The sequence below is a fragment of the Melanotaenia boesemani genome, chromosome 9 (assembly GCF_017639745.1).
Source record: "Melanotaenia boesemani isolate fMelBoe1 chromosome 9, fMelBoe1.pri, whole genome shotgun sequence".
NCBI classification, from domain to species: Eukaryota; Metazoa; Chordata; class Actinopteri; order Atheriniformes; family Melanotaeniidae; genus Melanotaenia; species Melanotaenia boesemani.
In genome coordinates, this window is record NC_055690.1 from 5,310,898 (window position 1) to 5,331,381 (window position 20,484).

General features: G+C 39.8%; 1 protein-coding gene across 2 annotated transcripts; it reads left to right on the plus strand.

Annotated features, from left to right (window-relative positions):
• Positions 1 to 6,954: 6,954 nt before the first annotated feature.
• slc6a4a (solute carrier family 6 member 4a) lies at positions 6,955 to 18,177 on the plus strand. 2 transcript variants are annotated; one of them, XM_041993934.1, is made up of 15 exons: positions 6,955 to 7,119; positions 7,562 to 7,578; positions 8,719 to 9,628; positions 10,543 to 10,677; positions 11,074 to 11,296; positions 12,210 to 12,348; positions 13,222 to 13,356; positions 13,504 to 13,607; positions 13,687 to 13,814; positions 13,966 to 14,078; positions 14,721 to 14,852; positions 15,105 to 15,204; positions 15,321 to 15,421; positions 15,521 to 15,688; positions 16,570 to 18,177. In XM_041993934.1, the coding sequence occupies exons 3-15, from the start codon at positions 9,172 to 9,174 to the stop codon at positions 16,642 to 16,644; spliced, it is 2,010 nt and encodes a 669-aa protein (XP_041849868.1). In that variant the 5' UTR covers positions 6,955 to 7,119; positions 7,562 to 7,578; positions 8,719 to 9,171; the 3' UTR covers positions 16,645 to 18,177. The 2 variants fall into 2 exon arrangements, with proteins under 2 accessions (XP_041849868.1, XP_041849867.1); XM_041993933.1 differs by lacking the exon at positions 7,562 to 7,578.
• The last annotated feature ends 2,307 nt before the right edge of the window (positions 18,178 to 20,484 follow it).

Here is a 20,484-nt window from a genome sequence, read left to right on the forward strand (position 1 = left end):
TGACAGCCCGTGAGAAAAGTTGTCAGATCAAATCACATTTTAATTATATAGCACTTTTCATATCAAAGAGCAGCACAAAGTGTTTACATTATAAACAACAATGATTAACTATCAAATTAAAATAATTTTTAACATCAAATTAAATTTAAGCCTAACATACTCAAACATAATCTAACCAAATATAAAAACACACCTAATCATTCATTATTTATCACACACAAACAGAAAACAGACAACGGACCAACAGCTTGCCACCTCTGCTGGAAATCTGATGTTTTATACTTTTTTTTCCACATAAAACACCTTTTTCGTGATGTATTGTCAGTGATTTGCCTGGAGTCCTGTGGGGTTTTAGGTCTTTCTACATCTGACCCACTTACCCAGGTGACACAGTAGGAGTTGACCAGGTCCTGACTTGCATCCAAGCCAAAGGTCTCCCCTCTTTGACCACAGCCATTTTATGGCTCTGTCTGCAGCATTGATTGTTGGAACATATGGCTTCCCTCTTGGTGACTGTCTTCGCTCCAAGCTCTGATGGAGCTCTGCTGGAGCTCTGCTGAGAGAGTGGCCCACCACAAAGCCATGACAGCCCACCTCAACAGCATCACAGAGTGTGTACCACCCATGACTTCGCCACTCCTCCACATAATCCTGATATTTACTCATGAACCTGTTCCATCTGACCTTCATGGTACCATAAGCTCCCACAAGATGACTTGGCTGGTAGTCTGAGAAGACGACCAAGTCAGGTTGCATACAAGTAATAGCCTCTGGGAACTTCATGTGTAATGGGTTTTAGAGTTCATCGACAGGAAGTGGATTTATTCTGATGTGTCATATTATACAACTTCTAAAGATGGGGATAAGAAATGTTGACTCATTCATAAAAGGACAAGAAACACATGAACACAGCTAGTTATGCACATGAAAGCTCATCTAATAGCTGCTGAAAAATACAAATACAGAGAACACTAAAAGGCAGACCGTGGAAAAGTCCCCCACTAGCTCAACATTACAGAAAGAATTGATATCAATATTATTATCAATATATAAGTTGTGTCCACACGTCAGTATCTCACTGCATTGCTGTAAATGTGTTTGACGGTAAAAAAAAATTCAAATAAACAAATAAGTGAAAAAACTGTGAACAATGTAGTAAAGATGGCAGCAGGAGCTGAAAACTTGACAGCATGAACATTGTGATTTTTTGACGGGAAACTGCTCCTAAAAGACATTTTTTTTTTTTTTAACTAAATGTGGTTTAACCATGGTGGATAAAAGTTTTGAGGCAAGACAGCAAAGGCAAAGGTAAGATATTTTAGGACTATGTTTTACAAACGTGAAGCATAAATTGTGCTTCTTTTGCCTCTGGTTCGGTAAATCTTGGTCATAGCGAGATTAAATTTATGGTGTTGGAATCTGTGAGATTTGTACTTTAAGTAGAGGTGTGTTTGTCCGTGTTCGTGTCTTCGGTTGGACATGGGGAGCCATAATTACATATTTTTTGTGACTTTGTGTACCTGGTCTTTAATTGTTGTCTTAACTGTGTTTGGTGGTCACATAAATGGTTTTACTGAGCTGTTAGCTGAGATTCTGGGTTTACAGATCTGATTTTACTCCTGTAAAACCGGATGTTAACTCCTGGTAACGGAGGCTGCAGGTGTAGAGGTGAAGCTAAACAGTCAAGCTAAGGATGCAAAGTTAGAGAATTTATAGGCCAGAAATCTGGATAATGAACCACTAAAGGTGCATGGATGAAGTTTTTGTGCATATTATATATATATATATATACATATATATATACATGGTATTTTTAAATGTATTTAAATGAAATTGACATTAAAGTTGACATTGATGATTTTGTGTTAATTTAAACAAAATTTAGCTCCCCAGTTTGAAGGATCTAAGATTGGATGTCTAATTTTGAACAGGTCCCTTTTTGCCAATGAAACAGCCTTCACCTGTGGAGGTATGGACTCCTTTGAAGACAAGAGAAGATATAGTAGTAAAGTTCTTGCAAGTCGTGTATGAGTTAATGAAGAAAAACTACGACATAAAGAGATTTTGCACAGTTATGGTGAAGGCCTAAAGTCTAACAATGGCCTTTCCCATGTCTCCAAACTTCTCGTGCAGCTTCTCAGTAGAATTCATCTTTATTTTAAGGCACAATGCTATAAATGTCGTTTGCCAAAACCTGTTTTCACATCTGCTTATCTCAGTTTAAAACATGCAATAACCAAAAGCGTTTTTCCGTTCTCTTGGGAGCAGTTTCCTCAAAAAGTACTACATGTTCCTCTGGCTAGTTAAGAGCTGTTTGTGCAGATGTGGTGGCAATGCAGGCTTTCATGCTAACAATTAAATGGTTTTCTACTCCCATGTCTGGTTCCACTGTTTATTTTTCAATTAGCAAGAACTCAGATTGAGCTCTGAGAAAAATGAGTCTAAGCTTGTGGAGCATTGTAGAAAGCAATGATTTCATTTCATGAGACTCAGCAGATTCTGTTTGGGTTGTCTTTGTTTATTGTGTATCGGCTGTATAGAACATATTAATGACGATCAAACAGTTTGAGAGTGCCCCTAAATATTCCCTCTGTCACTGTTTATTATTTTTTTCTTGGCATTTGTATGTGACTGTGTCTTACCAGCAAAATATGACCTTGATAAACAACACATGACTTGTTGCAACTGGCAGCATCTCTATAAAAGAAAAAGATGCTTTTAGTCTGGAACATTAAGTTGTGTGTTAACACAGTGCCAAGGAGGGAAGACATTCAAAGTAATTCATATCAATCTAAGAAGGGTTGCAAGGCCATTTTCAAACTTTCTGGAGACCAGCAGTTTAAGTTCACCCCAAAGTCAGACCATAATGCTCAAATAAACTAAATCCAGAGAGCTACATTTCAGGGCCTCAGTTAACATGTTACAGATTAAACATCATGACCACACAATTAGAAAAATACTAAGCAAATATGACTTGTTTGGAGTGGATGCCAGGACAAGGTCTCTTCTCTACCAACTGTCAAGCACGGTAGTGGAGAGCTGATGATTTGGGTTTGTTTTGCAGGCACAGTGGAGCTTAGAATACGCATGAACTCCTCTGTATACCAGGATATTTTATGGTCAAATGTGAGGCTCATGTGTCTAATAGCTATAGTCTGAAATTGTGTCATGCATCTGGAAAATGATCCCAAACACAACAGAAAATATACAACAAAAGAAAGAAAAAGAAAAGAAACAAGGTGTTGCAATGACCCAGCCAAAGTCTAGAGTTCAACTTGATTGAAATGCTGTGGATGGATTTTAGGAGAGCTGTGTATAAACAAACGTCATAAACCTCAATAAATTAAAGCAGCACTGTAAAGAAGAGGGGGCCAAAATTCCTCTCCAGTGATGTGAGAGACTGATAACGTTATAAAGAAAACAATTACTGTAAGTTATTGCTGCTAAAGAGGGTTGTGAAAACTGTTGAATTAAAAAAAGGGCGTAGTGTAAAATGTTGGGTTGTTGTTCAAGACCTGAAGACTTGAAGTCTTTTAGTCTTTTCCTGAAATGTAAAACCTTAGAAGTGAAAATGGATGTCTATCTTGTTCCTGTGAGTTTTTAATGTTAGACTGATTAAGTTATTCAGTCTGACATAGGCTGATATGAGCTGATCACAGATCCATACAGATGTGGATGTAAAGTGACAGGAAATAGTAGAGTATTCAAAATATAGTTTGTGGAATAACAAATCCTCAACATTTAACTTATGTCCCAGAGAATAATTAGTTAAATTAATGGGCAAACTGGTAGATTAGACTTTCTTTTTCTTTTTATTTGTCAGTGTTATGAGCACATTAACGTCCCATAGAGATTTAGATCTAGCAGAAAAGGAAAGTTTGTTAATTGTGCTGAAAGTGTACGACTGTCAGGAGTCCAAAGTTATTCAGGAAACCCCCCGACAGTTGCCAAAACAGACTGATAAGCACATTACTTCTGACGTCTGTACTATAGGGTGTTGGTGCTTGTTTAAAAATAGCAAAGTTACTAAAGCTTTCACTGAGCCCAAAGCTTGGAGCTCTTTTTTGGTTAAAGTTACACTGAGCAGGCACCCTTTGAGATCTCTGTGGGATTTTGGAGGAAACCTGATCACGAGCTGATACATAGTTCACGAGGAGGGGAAAGCTTTCGGCTTCCATAATGAAATATGGTCCCATCACTCACTCGGCATCGCAGCAATGACAATCGCTCTAACTCAGCTGTGTGATTGCAAATATAGTTTATATACACGGGTATGCGTGAGAGCCCTGTGAACATGGACGCTTTGTTTAGTCAACTCTTGGCCTGGATTTCCTCATGCTTTTGATTCATTTGAATCGCCTTATTTGTCACTGTCTTGATGGAAAGTTGTAGCATTTATTTAGATTGAAATGAAAGGTTTTTGTTTTTTTTTCTTTAAATAAAATCAGTGGTTTTGGAGACCCGTTCACCATAAAGTAGTTGGGACCTTTCATCGTGAGTTGTTAGCCCTTCTTTAAAGATATGACCTCCATCAGATGGTTTTATTTAAAGAACTGAGGCCCAGAGAGGAGGAAAGCATTAATACTTCAGAAAATAGCACAGAAGAATATAAATTTGCTTATGTTTTATTTGCCTTCCATTAATCATCATCTCATGACCCCTCAGATTTATGACGTGAGACCTCGGGGGGGCTTGCTATTCAGCTAAAAACCTAAGAATTGCTGCTCACATGTCTCGATTTGTATTAAATATTACTCATAAGGACCATTTGAAGAAGGACGACTAACTTTTAACACATGGTTTCATATTTATGCAGAACAGGGTTCTCATCAAGGTACAGAATTTTTATTTAAGGCAAGATTCGGGATATTTCCTCTGCAACAAAATCTTCATTGAGCAACATACATGTGTTCTCACACAAAGAACATATGGACAATGAGAATATTTTACTTCTTTTTTCTCAGCATTTTCTCAAGTAGACAAAAATGCTTGAATTGCTGCAATAACCTGGAGGAGTGTAGTTACAGCGAACAAGGCTGGTTACTCACAGCCAGTCCTCCCACAGCCTTGCACCAAATGCTTTTATATTAAGCAAGAAGAGTCAAAGATTTGACTTTCTGATTCTCTTTTCCAAGATAGCAAATTAACCCTTCAGGCGCCAGAAGCTGCAGCTTGGAAGTCGTTAGAGATAAAGTTAAACTGTGAATGAGAAAAATGTTGAATTTGAACCAAAGTAGGGGTGGTATAGCTCAGTGGGTAGAGTGGTCGTCCTGTAGCCCACAGGTTGCCGGTTCAATGCTCGAAGACACCGAACCCTTAATTGTTCCTGATGGATTGGATTGCTTCAGTGTGTGAATGTGTGTGTGAATGGGTGAAATGGGGGCTGCACGGTGGTGTGATGGTTAGCAAGAAGGTTGCTGGTTTAAATCTCGGCTGGGGGGAGGTTCGAACCTTGAGGGTGGTGGCCTTTCTGTGTGGAGTTTGCATGTTCTCCCCGTGTATACGTGGGGTCTCTCCGGGTACTCTGGCTTCCTCCCACCGTCCAAAAACATGCATGTTAGGGTAATTGAAGACTCTAAATGTGAGTGTAAATGGTTGTTTGTATGTGTATGTGTCGGCCCTGCGATGGACTGGTGACCTGTCCAGGGTCCAGGGTGTACCCTGCCTCTCACCTGTTAATGCTGGGATAGGCTCCAGCTTACCCGCCACCCGTAATGGACTATACAGAGAATGAACCAGAGTTTTTGGAGTAAATTTACACATCCAACCTGAATATTGAATGAGAGTAGGCTAGCTGATAGAGGTTTAGAGCCACAGCTGCACCAATCCAGTTGTTTCAACCTCAAAGTGTTTTCTCTTTCTAGGCAAGCCTGAAACTTTTTTTGTTTGTGCTATGTGCCATTTCTATTTATTCCTCACCAGTAACACATATACTTCTAATTGCATATCTTAACAGAAATGCACTAATTTCCTTATGGGTATGCAATTTTCGAGCAGAGGTCTAAAATCATCTTGATCATATTTTTATTGCTGTTTTTTTAATCTAATGTTGTTTCTTTTTCATTTCTTTTTCATTTCTCTTTTGTTTATTATTTTAAATCATGCTTCTTATTTTCTGATGTTTCAATGTCTGTGAAGTACTTTGAATCACCCTGTCGTTGAATTGTGCTACACAAATAAATATCTTGCCTAAAAAACAGATTCAGAAGGTTTAAGTGAAGCTTTTAATGCAAGGTTATGATGTAAGTTGACCAAGTAATGGGTTTACCAAAATGTTTGTGTATGTTTTATAACAATAAAGAGTTGTTAGGCTTTGGGATCAGAACAGAAAGCAGGTAATGTGTTACTGGACTACTGGTTAGGAGACGTAGCATATTGTGCAAAAAATATGGGCAACAGGTTAAAGCAGCAAAAGTTTTATCTCCTCAAAGCAGGTGGGCATGAGTTGGTAGAGGAGGGGAAAAAAAGGAAAGAGATCAAAGAGTGTCAGGTGAGAGCAAGGAGAAGAAGAAAAATGGAAAAAGAAAAAAAAGACAGCAGGGTTGTACTGGTGACTATGTGTGTGTGTGTGTGTGTGTGTGTGCATCAACAAAAGTATCAAGTAGCACAAAGCCAAAAAGCTACTTGACGGTAGGACTTCCCCTGTCTGTATTGTGCGTGTGCTTTAATGAGAGTTCTGCCATGACCGTCCTGTGTCAGAGCTGCTGCACTTCATCATTTCTGCTTGTTATTACTGCATCAGCGCAAACTTGATGCCGTAATGTGCAGGTCTGTGCCTGCACGATGGGTTCTTCATTGTCTGCTGTCTGAGTGCATGCATCCATGCATCTATCTGTGCATATGTCTGCACGGCTCCCAGTCTCTGAAAGGGGCATGTGTGGAAGTGTGTGTGTTGTAAGTCAGTGAGAGAGGGACAACAGGGGAGGGAGAGGGAGGGAGAGAAATGAGAGGGGTTTGAGAGCAAACACGGTATCCTGATGTGTTAGTGCACGCTGTTTCTCTGACAAGTTTTTGCCGTACCTCAGGATTCTTTAAGTTTTCAGTGGAAGTTGTTGCTGCTGCTCTTTGTGCTTCTTTTAGGTACCACAAGTTCCTCTTGTCTTCATTTACCATCTCCAGGTAATATATGCATGTGAGGATTAAAAGAAAACACTACTGGTGACTAAAACTGTTCTTTTACATTTGCTGTTTAGTTAAGCGTTAGAAATCTAAATATTTAAGCAGTGATGATTTAAAAGAGGGTCTGCATTTCATTTTTGCATTTATTACTTTTCTATTAATCATTGATGCAATCTTTGGAGGACCACCTTAATGTTCCTTCTAAATTAAAGATGGCTCTGTGGAAAAGCAAGATAAGAAAATGATTAACATGGTGTAGTATACTGTGAAAAACTGATTGTTTTAAGATTTGTACACATGATTTTTAAGCTGTGTGTTTTTTGTTTTTGTTTTTTTTTTTTGTTTTGTTCTTTTTTTTGTTAGAAATCCTGGAAAAGTTGATTAAAAAAAACTTAAGTAGTTATGAGTTTTCTTCTCTTATAATTAAATTCTTTACTTGCAGGTCAAATGAAATTTTCAGTAAGTATATTTCTCAGCTTTTATTGATATTTTCTTATTAATCTGGATTGAAGTTGATATAATCCATTTATAGTCTAGAAAATAACATTTTTCATGCACTTCTTTTTCTGCTGATTAAAACAGATAAGTGTTTTACTTCAACCTCACAGCTTTATTGTGTAATATCACACAATAAGGAGCAAAAAGATGATTAAAAAATATATTAAATATCAACAACTATAAGATTGGGCTTCGTTCACGTATGATCGGGTCTTGGTTGTACTGTGATGCAGGCGAGGAGTGAATGGCGTGCCGTGGAAAACTGACAGACACTCGTTCCTCATTAAGATTATGGCATTCCATATAAATTGAGTCTTCCTACATTCTGGCATCCATTACTAATTGAGCTAACACTGGAAACAATCTGATCCAGGTTTCACTGGACCTCTCAGTTTAGAGTCACTCATGATAGAATTTTGGTGCATGTGTTTTTGTCCTGAAAACTTGATTTAATTTACACATAGCTCTTTTCATCCTTACTAAATTGAACAGACCTAAATAAGTTTGACTACGAATGGGATTAAAATTGAATTACATTTCATACTAAGGGTCAGCATATCAAATCCTTAACTTTTAACATTTAAATGGAATTACACTCTCTCCCAGTGACTCTCCCAATACACCTGAAGTTATGTGTACCAGGCTGTTATGTATTTTTCACCATCAATACAACTAAGGCTGACTGATGCTGAATCTTTTTTGCAATGTTTGTGAAGACCATTTACAACCAGCTGAACTTTTTTTTTTTTTTTTTTTTTTTTTTTTGCTGTTGTTGTTTGTATATTTCCCTAAATTATCCTCATTAAATGGCTGTAATCAGATAAGCACCTTAAAAGGTTATGCAACTGGCAACTGATAACATAAAAACACGAGGAAAACGGATGCAGTAAGTTACTCGACTTGTCCCAGCAAAATCCCCTCAATGTGTCTGATTCTTGGACTTCCAATAAAACTGTTGGAAAAAAAACGGATCCTAACAAATCTCCTAACAATTATTGTCACAATTTGAGTATTTCTGCTTCATTGAAAACTTCAAAATAGTCAATGAAAAGTAATTCAGTCCTGCAGCTGAAGTACATGTTTTTCCTCTGTGTATTGCAGCTTGCCTGGTCACTGAGGGTCTGAGAGGACGAGCTGTTTGTGGAGAAGATCCAAGATTCTTGCAGCTTTTCTGCTTCACATCCTGTTCAAACACATCTCTTTTCTCGTGTACCCTCTTCTGCCAGTCCTAGCAGCCCGCTCTTACTCCCTCTTGCTCAAGAGACCCTTTCACTTTCAACCCTCTCCCACATACACGCCTCCCCTTGTTCTGGCCTCATTCTCTTCTTTTCGCTCTGTTCTCCTGATCTCTCTCCTTCACCTGTCCAAAAAGGACAGACCTGGTTTTCCCCAGCATTGTCCCACACCGACCCCGCACCCTTACCTCGCTCCCCTACCCCTTCTCTTCCCCTCATGGGCACCATATCAGCCAGCGGCATCACATTCCCTCCATCATCGGTGAGAACCTCTCTCCACCCCTAACTGCTTTGCCAACACCAACATCAACAGAGCTCAATGGAGCCAAAAGATATGATGATGACCAGCATGCTGAAAATGGACGATGAGGGAGAGAAGGACAAAGGGAGAGAGGGCGTGGAGGGTGAGGAGGGGGACACGCAGCAGGAAAATGGTAGAAAGGTGCTGGCTGATGGTCTCGCAGACAGAGGACCCAAGAGCCTGAACTCTGGCTCTGGCCAGCAGGTGTCCAATGGCTTCACAACATCTACCCCTCAGAGCCCCAGGGAGGGTCCAGGGACTGCAGCTGGTGCTGCCGATACAGCCTCTGGGCCTGGATCTGGGTCTTTGGTGCCACCGGGAGGCTTAAGGACTCTAGTGGTCCAGCAAACCACTTTGGACAGGCCAAGAGAGACCTGGAGCAAGAAGATGGACTTCCTATTGTCTGTGATTGGCTACGCTGTGGACCTGGGAAATGTCTGGCGCTTCCCGTACATCTGCTACCAAAATGGAGGAGGTGAGAATAGGAGCTGATTTGGGTTTAAAAATATATGATAATAGCAAGTAACATTCTGAAATAAAAATGTCCAACACCAAAAAGCAATAGTACCGCTAACAAGATTGTTTGGGGATAGCATTTTGCTTTAACTCTTTTCTTGCACAGCCAATGCATAAATAGGTAAAGCTGCACTTTCACAAAGTCCCCGTGACCTCCTGTTTTCTGCTACCACACAATCCTCACCTAGTGCCAAACAGGGCCTCCCTTTTTATTGAATTTGCAATAATAAAGTCTTTGCAATTTCCTGTGTTCTGTGTGTATGTCTCACAGAGCGAGGTAGAGATGGAGACGGGGGAGACATTTGATAGAGGCAACCGTATTAATTGTGGTTTTTATGAGAGAGCCTTCAGTCTCTCTCTCTCTCTCTCTCTCCTTGCTTAATAACCTGTCTCCCTCGTAGCTGCTCAATCAACCCTTATCTTTGCTTTCATGTCACAAAGAGGCACATATGCACACCATCCTGTTGGCATACACAGGTGCACAAGTGCACAAAAAGTAAGTTTATAATCTGATAGAAAGGCAGAAAGAGCGAGCTGCATTATCAAACTTTACACATTGAACAGGAGATCTGGCAACCATCGCCCTGCTGAGCTGTGTTCGGCCCTTATTTCTCCATTTATGACTTTTATACTTTCTTTACTTGGCAATAATAAAGCCAAAATCAAAGTAGCTCAAATTTATCATAACATTAAAGGAAGAATGAAATAAAATTGGGAAAACTTGCTTTTGAATTAGATGTGTTTATGTAAATCTGCAGTCTCTTCAATGGAATTTCTTTTTTAACTTTTTCCCTATTTTTTTAACTCTATTTCTTACACCACTCTCCACTTGTACCCCTAATCTCCTCGTCTTCCCCACTCATCTCTGTCCAGGTGCCTTTTTGCTGCCCTACCTGTTGATGGCGGTGTTCGGAGGCGTACCTTTGTTCTACATGGAGCTGGCTCTGGGCCAGTTCCACCGCAGTGGCTGCATCTCCATCTGGAAACACATCTGCCCCATCTTCAAAGGTAAAAGGAGCGAACACAGCAGTGGGGGAAAGCTGCAGAGAAAAAAGCAGAAAACCCACCAGAGAGAAAACAAGAAAGACCAGTGGAGTCTGATGGACGGCTCATTTAATATTCTTTCACGATGCTCCCTTGTATATCTAATAAGATGTATTTGCTCTCTGTTATGGAAATTGTCACATTTCCTTTTCAAATGCCAGAAACTCAGAAATTTGATAGTATGTAAATTATGGTTGTTTGGAAATGTCACCTACTTTAACCAAAAGGAGCTTTAATAAGCCTGTAAGCACTGCTGCAGCATCCCAGCTGTGACTGACTAGTGTCACACACTCTCTACACATCTTTTCTTTTTCTCATTTTCATAACAATTGAGTTTTATGATGTTGATTTCAACTCTAGGGATTGGCTTCGCCATATGCATCATAGCCCTCTACATTGCCTTCTACTACAACACCATTATGGCCTGGGCTCTCTACTACCTGATATCGTCTTTTCGGCCCACCCTGCCCTGGACCACCTGCACCAACAGCTGGAACACAGTCAACTGTAATAGATACATGTCCTCCGACTACAACGTGTCCTGGTCCAACTCATCCACGTCCCCCGCCGAGGAGTTCTATGTGTAAGTGCATGTAAGTTGATTGTAGTGGTGTAGAGGGGAGAGTGGTTACCAGGTGGGTTCTGGTTGGTTCTAGGAGCCCTGACTGGTTTACCACCATCTCTACCAAACCAAGCATCACTGGTTTTGGTTTTTCAAACAGCATTTTGGTCAGTCTTTACTAAACCAGGGAATTTTTCCTCTTATAACAATGTTTTTATTGCTCCGCTCTGCTTACAGTTCCCACAGCGGACGTGCTCGGTCTTATTAGCGTCTCCAGTGAGGCAGACTCGGGGTTTATCCATAGTTGCCTTTTCCTAATGCCGGTTTAAAAGTAACAAATTCCTCGACTCAGTCTGGCGCCAGAATTTCCTGTTTTCCACATAAATCAGGCCTCTGCTTTATCATCTGAGCTGTGTGTGTTTAACCCATGACCTGATGTCAACCTTACAAGACTTTTTTTTTTACTTTGGATTGTTAACATAAATATATAAAGGCTGCCAAGGCCATCTGTGCTGTACTGTAGTCTGTTCTGTTTATTGTTGCTCATTTAATCTGTGCTCACTGAGTTTTTCTTGCATCACTACTGAATACATATTATATTTTTTGTTTTCTGTCCTGATTAGTGTTCTTTCTCACCTCTTTTTCTCTTCATTCCTACATTTTCTTTTATGTCTTGACGTTCCTTCTCTGCCACATCTCTCTTCCAAGCTCTTTTCAATCTTCCAGCATCCCTTCCTGCTCAACACCCTCTTGTTTCCTTCACTTCTATCCTCTTTCCTTGATCAGCATGACTTTTCTCAGTTTCCATCCTTTCTTCTTATGTCACCTCATGTTTGCCTTTGCAGCTGCCTCTTGTTGATTTCTTGACTCCACCTGTTGCCTCCCTTTCAGCCCTGAACTCACAAGTACCTTCACCTCTCTTATGTCCTCTCAGTCGCCAGGTGTTGCAGGTCCATCGCTCTGAAGGTCTGCACCAGCTGGGCTCCATCAGTTGGCAGCTGGCTCTCTGTCTGCTCTTCATCTTCACCATCGTCTACTTCAGCATCTGGAAAGGAGTCAAGACGTCTGGAAAGGTAACTGATGGGGCGCCAGCGTTGCTTACTGGCACTGTCATTTAGGCTGGATGGATGTATTGATGGAGGCAGAAAACTGAACAGTGGATCTCTTGTTATCTCTTTATCTTCATTATCATCCATCTTCAAGTGCAGAAATGTTGGCTGGAAAGTGTGCACTGATGTTAAACTTAAATAACACCAAAACAAAATCAGAAGCAAGCTGGATCTGTTCTTTTAAACATGATGAAATAAAGAAAAAAAAAACAGACATTACTGATGTGTTTATGTACTAAAATAAAGTCATTTTCACATCTGCTCAATAATACCTGGTTAAAATTTGCTCAGTTTTCACACATGAAGCCACAGGGGGGGAAAAAATAGAATAGAAATAAAATATGAGAAAATTTTAATATATTTCATTTCTTAAAAAAAATTAAAAATTAAAAATATATCTAAATAAAAAAAATTTAAAACATTTTTAAAAGGGGGTATTTTATGGATACATTCTCTGAGATAAATTAAGAAATAAATAAAAGAAAAATAAATAAAAAAATCAAACAAAGAGAAATAATAATATAAAAATAAATTTAATTGTCTGCATAACTGGATGTCAGTTTACCCTTGCATTGTTTGCTAAGCTCAGCCTCTGATGTAAAGTCAGTCATTTCATTTGGAAAAGGGTAACTAACATCATTTTAAAGAAGCTGTCTTTTAGAGAAATCTTCTGATGCATAACAAACAAATGGTTTGCTGACTTCAGCACCTTTAAGTATTTGCATTAATCAAAAACAATAAATAAATGGATAAATAAATAAAACTAAATAAAATAACAGGTCACTGCCCAGACGTCATAATTTAAAAAAAAAACTATTTGTCTTCTTGCTATGATAGGTGGTATGGGTGACAGCTACTTTTCCCTATCTGGTCCTCCTGATCTTGCTGATCAGAGGTGCCACACTGCCAGGGGCCTGGAGAGGCGTTATCTTCTATCTCAAACCTGACTGGGAGAAACTGTTAACCCCTTCGGTAAGTCTGATGCAGTGGAACAAACCACTCTCTGATCCCTGTTTGATGCTCATCTTCTTTTCAAGCTTTCTAATCATCTCAGATCCTCCCCTCTTTCTCATTTTCCTCAATACTTTGTAATTCTACCAATCTATAACTCCATTAAAGGTGTGGATCGATGCTGCAGCTCAGATCTTCTTCTCCCTGGGTCCGGGCTTTGGCGTGCTCCTTGCCTTTGCCAGCTACAACCCATTTCACAACAACTGCTACAAGTAAGAACACAATTAAAAAAAAAAGGACATGGTGCTTTTTTACTCTTTATATGAAGTTATCCATATCGTTCCCCTACAGAGATGCTTTGGTCACCAGCTCAGTGAACTGTCTGACCAGCTTCCTGTCGGGCTTCGTCATTTTCACCGTGCTGGGCTACATGGCAGAGATGAGGCAGCAGAATGTGGATGCTGTGGCCAAGGATATAGGTAAAACACAGTTTCTATTAGGAAATTCTGCATTTGTTGAGAGTATATTTTAAGTTTAAAACATACAGCTGTAATAGTAAATTCAATACATGGGTAATTTCTTTTTTTTAAAAAAAGCATCTGTTAACCAGCCTCTTTTCTTTCCTTCCAGGCCCCAGTCTGCTCTTCATTATTTATGCAGAAGCCATTGCAAACATGCCTGCTGCTACCTTCTTCGCCATCATCTTCTTCCTCATGATCATCATGTTGGGTCTGGATAGCACGGTTAGTCTGCTGATTGCTCTAATTTTATGTTTCTCCTCCTACTTCAGTTCTGCTTGTCCAATTCTCAACTCGTGTTTTTTGTCAGACCTAAACATAGATTTCATATTCACTTCTAATGCAGGCGAATGCCTTCTTGTCTATAACTTGTTCGCCTCTACTCATTTCTCCATTAAGGTGTTGGCTATTATTTGTTCCATTTTGAATAACATTCAGGGAGAACAATGTGACGGGAGTTCAATATCGCTGTTGTGTGGTGGTCTCGTCTCCATAAGCCTTTGTTTATCTGGTCTAAGGCAGCCAGCTGGAGACCCGTAATGCGCTTATCAGGCTCTGATAATCATTTCAGTATCAGCATCGGGGTTGTCGCGCTCTTCGATTTTATGACGGAGGATATTATTGCAAAACAAGTCAGTGTGTTTGAGTTCATGTTGGACTGACTTAGCATTTTGTCTCATTCGGTGAACGTTGATAATACACTGCTTTAGATATGTATATGCACTCATGATAAGTGACCTTTTCCAGAACTTTTGGGCGTCTAACTTCTCTTTTCTTAACTTTTCTTATCTTTCTTTCTTGCTTTCAGTCCGCCCCCTTATGAGTTTTCTTATCTCCTTATTCTTCTCATGTTTATGCTCTTCACAGTTTGCAGGTTTGGAGGGGGTAATTACAGCCATGCTGGATGAGTTCCCTCATATCCTGGTTAAGAGACGAGAGTGGTTTGTCTTTGGCCTTGTGTGTGTCTGCTACCTCGGGGCTCTGTCCACACTCACATATGTAAGTTTAATAAATTAGCCACATAAACATTGTTTACTATCAAAACAGATATTTTATAAGTAATTTTCTACTTCAGCTTTCTGGTCTGCAAGTCCAAAATAATAGCTTCAGCTTGTTTTTACTGCTGCATCTTCACAAGATGCTTTTTATCTCCAACTCTCATGGCTTTAGAAGATAAAATCGATGCAAATGAATAACTGATAGGCATTGTTTCATGAAGAATTTATGTCATATATCTGCGTTGTGTCTCAGGGAGGAGCGTTTGTGGTGAAGCTGTTTGAGGAATATGCGACGGGCCCGGCGGTCATCACCGTGGTGCTGCTGGAAGTCATCGCTGTCTCCTGGTTTTATGGTGAGTGACGATGGAGAAGACGGTACCGTGGCTCTTTGAGTGTTTGTTCTGTCTCTGTGTTGTACCCTCCTGGTATCTGACTTTGCTTGGATTGCGTGCCCGTGTGTGTGTTCTAGGTACCAACCGTTTCTGTAACGACGTCCAGGTCATGCTCGGTTTCTACCCGGGTTGTTTCTGGAGGGTCTGCTGGGTAGCCATCTGCCCCTGCTTCCTCCTGGTCAGGCTCATGCACAGAATTTGACGCAGCTGTCTTTTGTTTTGTTTTTCAAATTAATACTAATGTTTGATTTTGTTTTGTTTCTTTTCTAACATTCAGTTCATCATCTTCAGCTTCCTGATCTTCCCACCAGAGGTGAGGTTGTTTAACTATCACTTCCCGCCTTGGACCACCGTCCTGGGCTACTGCATCGGCGTGTCTTCATTCATCTGCGTGCCTGCTTACATGGTTTACCACCTGCTTAATGCCAAAGGCACATTCAAGCAGGTACATTATCATACTTAGATGCTTTTCTCTTTTGTTTCCCAAGACCCCCATTCTCCCCCATCTTGTCTTGGCTCTATCTTCCTCCTTTGTCCTGTAATCTCTCCTGATCTTAGCTGTCTGTCTGACATGTCTCCAACAACAAGGATTGCCTCTGGTCCTTTACTTTCCATGCACTGTCAGAGTCTACTCTCTGCTGTGAAAGCACATGACTGGAGATCAGGATCAAAGGAGAAAAAAGGAGGAGGCGCAAGCCAGAGATTAGCAAGGAGGGGGAAAAAAGCCATGACAACAATTACAATTGGCACATGCACCCACTCACTCAAGCGCACATCCATATTCAGATGTTTCCAGATTTAGAGAAAAGGGTTCAAAACTAGAATAAACTGTGCCTTAGCTATCAAATCAGACTCAAATTATTAGACACATATTATAAATTATTATTATTCTCACCACAGTGAGGCTCTACCTGAACTGCTGTCTCTCCTGTTTGGTGTTGCACGTTAATGTAAACAAATACTAAATCCATCACTACAGTCATCATCTCTATTTTTAATATCTCATTCAACCTTGTGTGAGGGTTGACAGAACAGAGAGGGACATCAAAGAGGCTGGTTGACAGACCCTCTCAGGCTGTTGTCCAGCGTTGACGCTGCTGCCAGGACGTACAATGGCTCTGACACAAGTCAACAAACAGGAGTCCTTGTTTTTGTGTGCATGACTTTGAGAGGAAGCAGAAGCTGTGTAACTCGGGACAGCAGGTTTAAAACCAGGCTTTCAGTCAGAAACAACTCTACTGACTTCAGTAGTAATAGTTTGTGTGGCTCTGTTGTGGTTATTTAAAAGTAAAAGTGGTGCATTTAACTCTTTCTCTGTTTCCACAGCGTCTGCTGAAAAGCATCACTCCGGAGCCGAGTAGCGAGAACCACAGAGATTACATTGTGACCAACGCAATTTAACCAAATATTGATCCAAAAGAAGGCGCCGCTCTACCCACTGGCAGGCACCATCTTCTGGACATACTGCAAAACTACAGGACAAGGGGGCTACCTTTCACTGTCTTTTTCATCTCTTCCAACAAGATCTAGAAACTGAGCTGGAGTTAGCCTGAGCTAGGAATTTTAGGATGTTTTGGTTCTTAAAGATGCTGTTGCTTAAAAGACCCACTGCTTAATTTCGCAATCCTGATCCTCAGTATCTTCAAAGTTTTTGCATCACTCAGAAGCATGATCCAAGTGGTTCACTGACTAATTAAGACTTACATAAAGTATAACAATCACATGCACTCAAACAGAGGACCCTGCACATTCAGCTCAGTTACAGAAGGCCAGATTATTACACTTTAGTCCACTTTCACTATTCGTGGTTGCATTTTCTTGTTATGCTGTTAAGTTATGCATTCAAATATGTAGCAAGATTCAGGTATCCTTTACAGCTGTCGCTGAAACCAAATACACAAGATCTGTTCTGTTCCTGAAGTTGTTTCAGTATTCTCCATGTTGTCACGTTGTGTTGACTGTGTTCATCTGGTGGCATCTTGGTCGAATGATGGATTTGCAATGAGGTCCCTACACTGTGAAGCACTGCCTGGTAGTGACATGAATCTGTGTGTGTCTGTGTTTGTGTGTGTGTGTGTGATTCTGTGTGCATGAGGAAGATAGACTGTTATAAATCCAGAGGAAAATGCATCACACACAAAAACTATCCAAGTCTTTTCATTCTATAACTGCAATATAAGATATGTGTCTTTATTTTCTAATGCATCAGTGCTGTCATCGTGTCTGTCCTCACAGTAACGGCACTGGGAGACACAGCGCAGAGGGTCTTTGATTAAACCCATTTGACAGATTTAACACTCTGCACTCTGTTGTCATACTCCATATCTGCCGGTAATAGAAGCCAAATATGGATCAGAGCTAATAATATCATCAGTATCAGTCTAGAAATCAGTGTTACTGTGTTTTACTTTTAACCAAAAAAATTGTGTGCGTGTATGTCTGTGTGTGTTTTGAGACTGCGGGTATAGGAGCAGGACTTAAAATATGGCGAGCACTGTACATCTCCATGTATTTACTAGTCAGTCTGGTATTGGTGTAATCTAACATGTGAATACCTGTCTCCTTCCTCCATGGATGTGTGAATGTGTGAGTGTTAAGTACTTGTGTGATGGTCAATTTGAGCGTGAGTGCGTACAGTGTACTTCATTTGTGTGTATGTGTGTGTGCATGTGTGTGTGTGCCAGTGATGTGATCTCCTGTTGTCTTGTTAAATGCCAAACTATCTGATGAAGAAAGTAAACTCCCTCTTGCCTCTTTCTCTCTCGTACCTCTCAAGCTTATATAAAATCTGTGTATGTCAATGAAAGACTGTACTGAGAAGCATCTGTATAGAATAAAGATATATAAATATATGGGAAATTACAGATAATAATAAAGATATATGGAAATTAATAATGTTGGTCACCTGCTAGTTGATTGTTTTGCATTTCTTTGTTCTGTCATGTGCAACTTTAAGTGTTTTTTTTTTCACTGAAAAAGGTGTGAAACATAAAAAAATACGGAAAAATAAGGATGCGTAATATTACATTTTTGTTTTCCAACTATTTTTTTAATCAATCACAGGTGCTGAAACACATCTTTACTAATAAAGTTTCATCTGTAGTGGGATTTAGAAATTATTTCCCAAAGTTAGAACAACTTCAAAGAAAAATTACAAACAAAAGCAGATCATATTGTTTTATCCCAATTTAAACATTTAGACAAGCCCAAATCTAATAGATGAATTTTATATTGAGGCAGGGTGTGACAACATTACTTGTATATTGCTTTTGTTAAAAAAATAAGAAATAAAAGGAACACAACACACATCTGCAAGCACTGTGAGACCTGAAAGTGATGTAATTACTGTAAAAAGTAACTTAATTTTAAATGGATTCAATTTAATAATTGAAAGAAAAGGTTTTACAATCCTGCAGAGTACTGCACATCAAGACCAAACCCAAGTTATGACATTATTTATGAAAACAAAAAAAAAATTATGAGGTTTAAGTTTACATAAGCACTGTAGCCCAAGGGGTCATGAAGCTAAAGAAGGGTCAGAGTCCTGCAGGTTTTCAGTGTTCCCCTGTTTCAACACACCTAACTCAAATTAAATGGATTCAGCAACCTGTGAAGTTCTGCACAATGACACTTTCATTTCAGTCAAGTGTGTTGGAGCAGAGAGACATTGAAAACTTGCAAGATTGTGGCCCTTAAAGACTGGAGCTAGACACCCCTGCTTTAGGGGGTTTCCACCAACTTATCCAAAAATTTTGTTTCAGTTTCTTTAGCAGCTCTACCAGCTTGTCGGCTTTTACACTCTGTTGTTTCGACTCAAAGTTGCACTGAATGCCATCCTGGGTAAATATGCTCATGAGAGCCTGGACCTTGTTGTCCATCCATTTCTCAGAGCTCCATGTGTTTTAAACGATCAAAACACAGAGTGAAGTTTAAAAAGTTAAAGTAAATATGTCTGAAGCTTATGAGTAGAGGTGTAGAACACTGCAAGTTTCACCGATGAGTTGTCCAGGACACATCCCCGACTCTCAAGAATTCCAGGGAATCTGAAGTGCTACCCCTATACAACATGCTTTTTTAATGGAATGTTTGGGGGGGTGAGGGAAAGTTTTTTTACCTGGTAATACCAGTGGAAATGCATAGAGGCTTTTCAAAATAAGAGCTAAATGAAAAAAGTATTGTTAGTGTCAGCAAGGGGAGGTAGACATGCAAAACGGAAGGGAGCATAAATGAAGCTGAAGAAAGGAACAAAAATAAATGTTTACAAGAACATTAACAGAAAGGCTGCAGTTGTCCTGTCATGTTATGAACAAAAGAAACCAGTAGAGTAGAGTTTTGGGGGAAAGTTATTTATTTAATTGTGAGGAAGCAAAAACAACGAGGAAAAGAACACCACTATAGTAAAGCATGGTGGAGGTATAATCATGTGATTAGTTCATGATTCCTGTGATGGATGGGACATACTTCATCACACATGACCCTGAAACAGATAAAGCATGTATGGATGGATTTATGATAATTTATATATATACTCTGTGCTTGAAAAATTATGCTGACCAACACAATACATTTCTTAATATATTCCCAGATTTAAAAAGCCGACTATGAAAAAACTTTCTCATCCTAACTGAACTGGCTTACTGTCACCATAAACCCCTCATGATGGGCTAATGAAACTCAGTTTTGGCACATTACATCTACAATCATCATGTCAAGACAATCCCAGCACACTAACAAATTAAACATCCTGTATCGTCTGTTATGATTTGGAAAATGTGCATAAAAGTTAAGTGACACAACGACGAGAGCTGACGTGATGATCAAAGGCTTCATCGGAGCGGAACTCATCTGCTTCTCTCTAAATCCTGGCTGCTTCAACCTGTCATGACAATCATTGTGGATTCTTTGCCAAATTGTGTGTCTGAGTGTACATCTGTGCACAACATGATGGTTCCTTGTCATCACTGATTAATCCTGTCATTGAAATCTGCAATCGGCAGTTCCAGCAAATAGTCTCATGTTTGCATGTGGCCTCACACGTATTCACCAAGGAGGATGATCTTCAGTTCATCATCTATAAGCTGTAATCTTATGACACATGTAGCTAGAACTAATGCACTGAATGTCCTAAAGAAGGGAAAAGAAACTTTGAAATGATATGCATTTTGTGCTTTAATTGCATGAGTTGTGTACAAGGGGCCTCCCTCATACATGTGAGTGTGTGTGCTTTATTGTGGCAATTTC

Coding starts and splice junctions, on each gene's coding strand:
- slc6a4a (XM_041993934.1), top strand. CDS start 9,172: ATGGAGCCAAAAGATATGATGATGACCAGCATGCTGAAAATGGACGAT. Junction 9,629..10,542: donor CTGCTACCAAAATGGAGGAG/GTGAGAATAGGA, acceptor ATCTCTGTCCAG/GTGCCTTTTTGCTGCCCTAC. Junction 13,608..13,686: donor TTTCACAACAACTGCTACAA/GTAAGAACACAA, acceptor GTTCCCCTACAG/AGATGCTTTGGTCACCAGCT.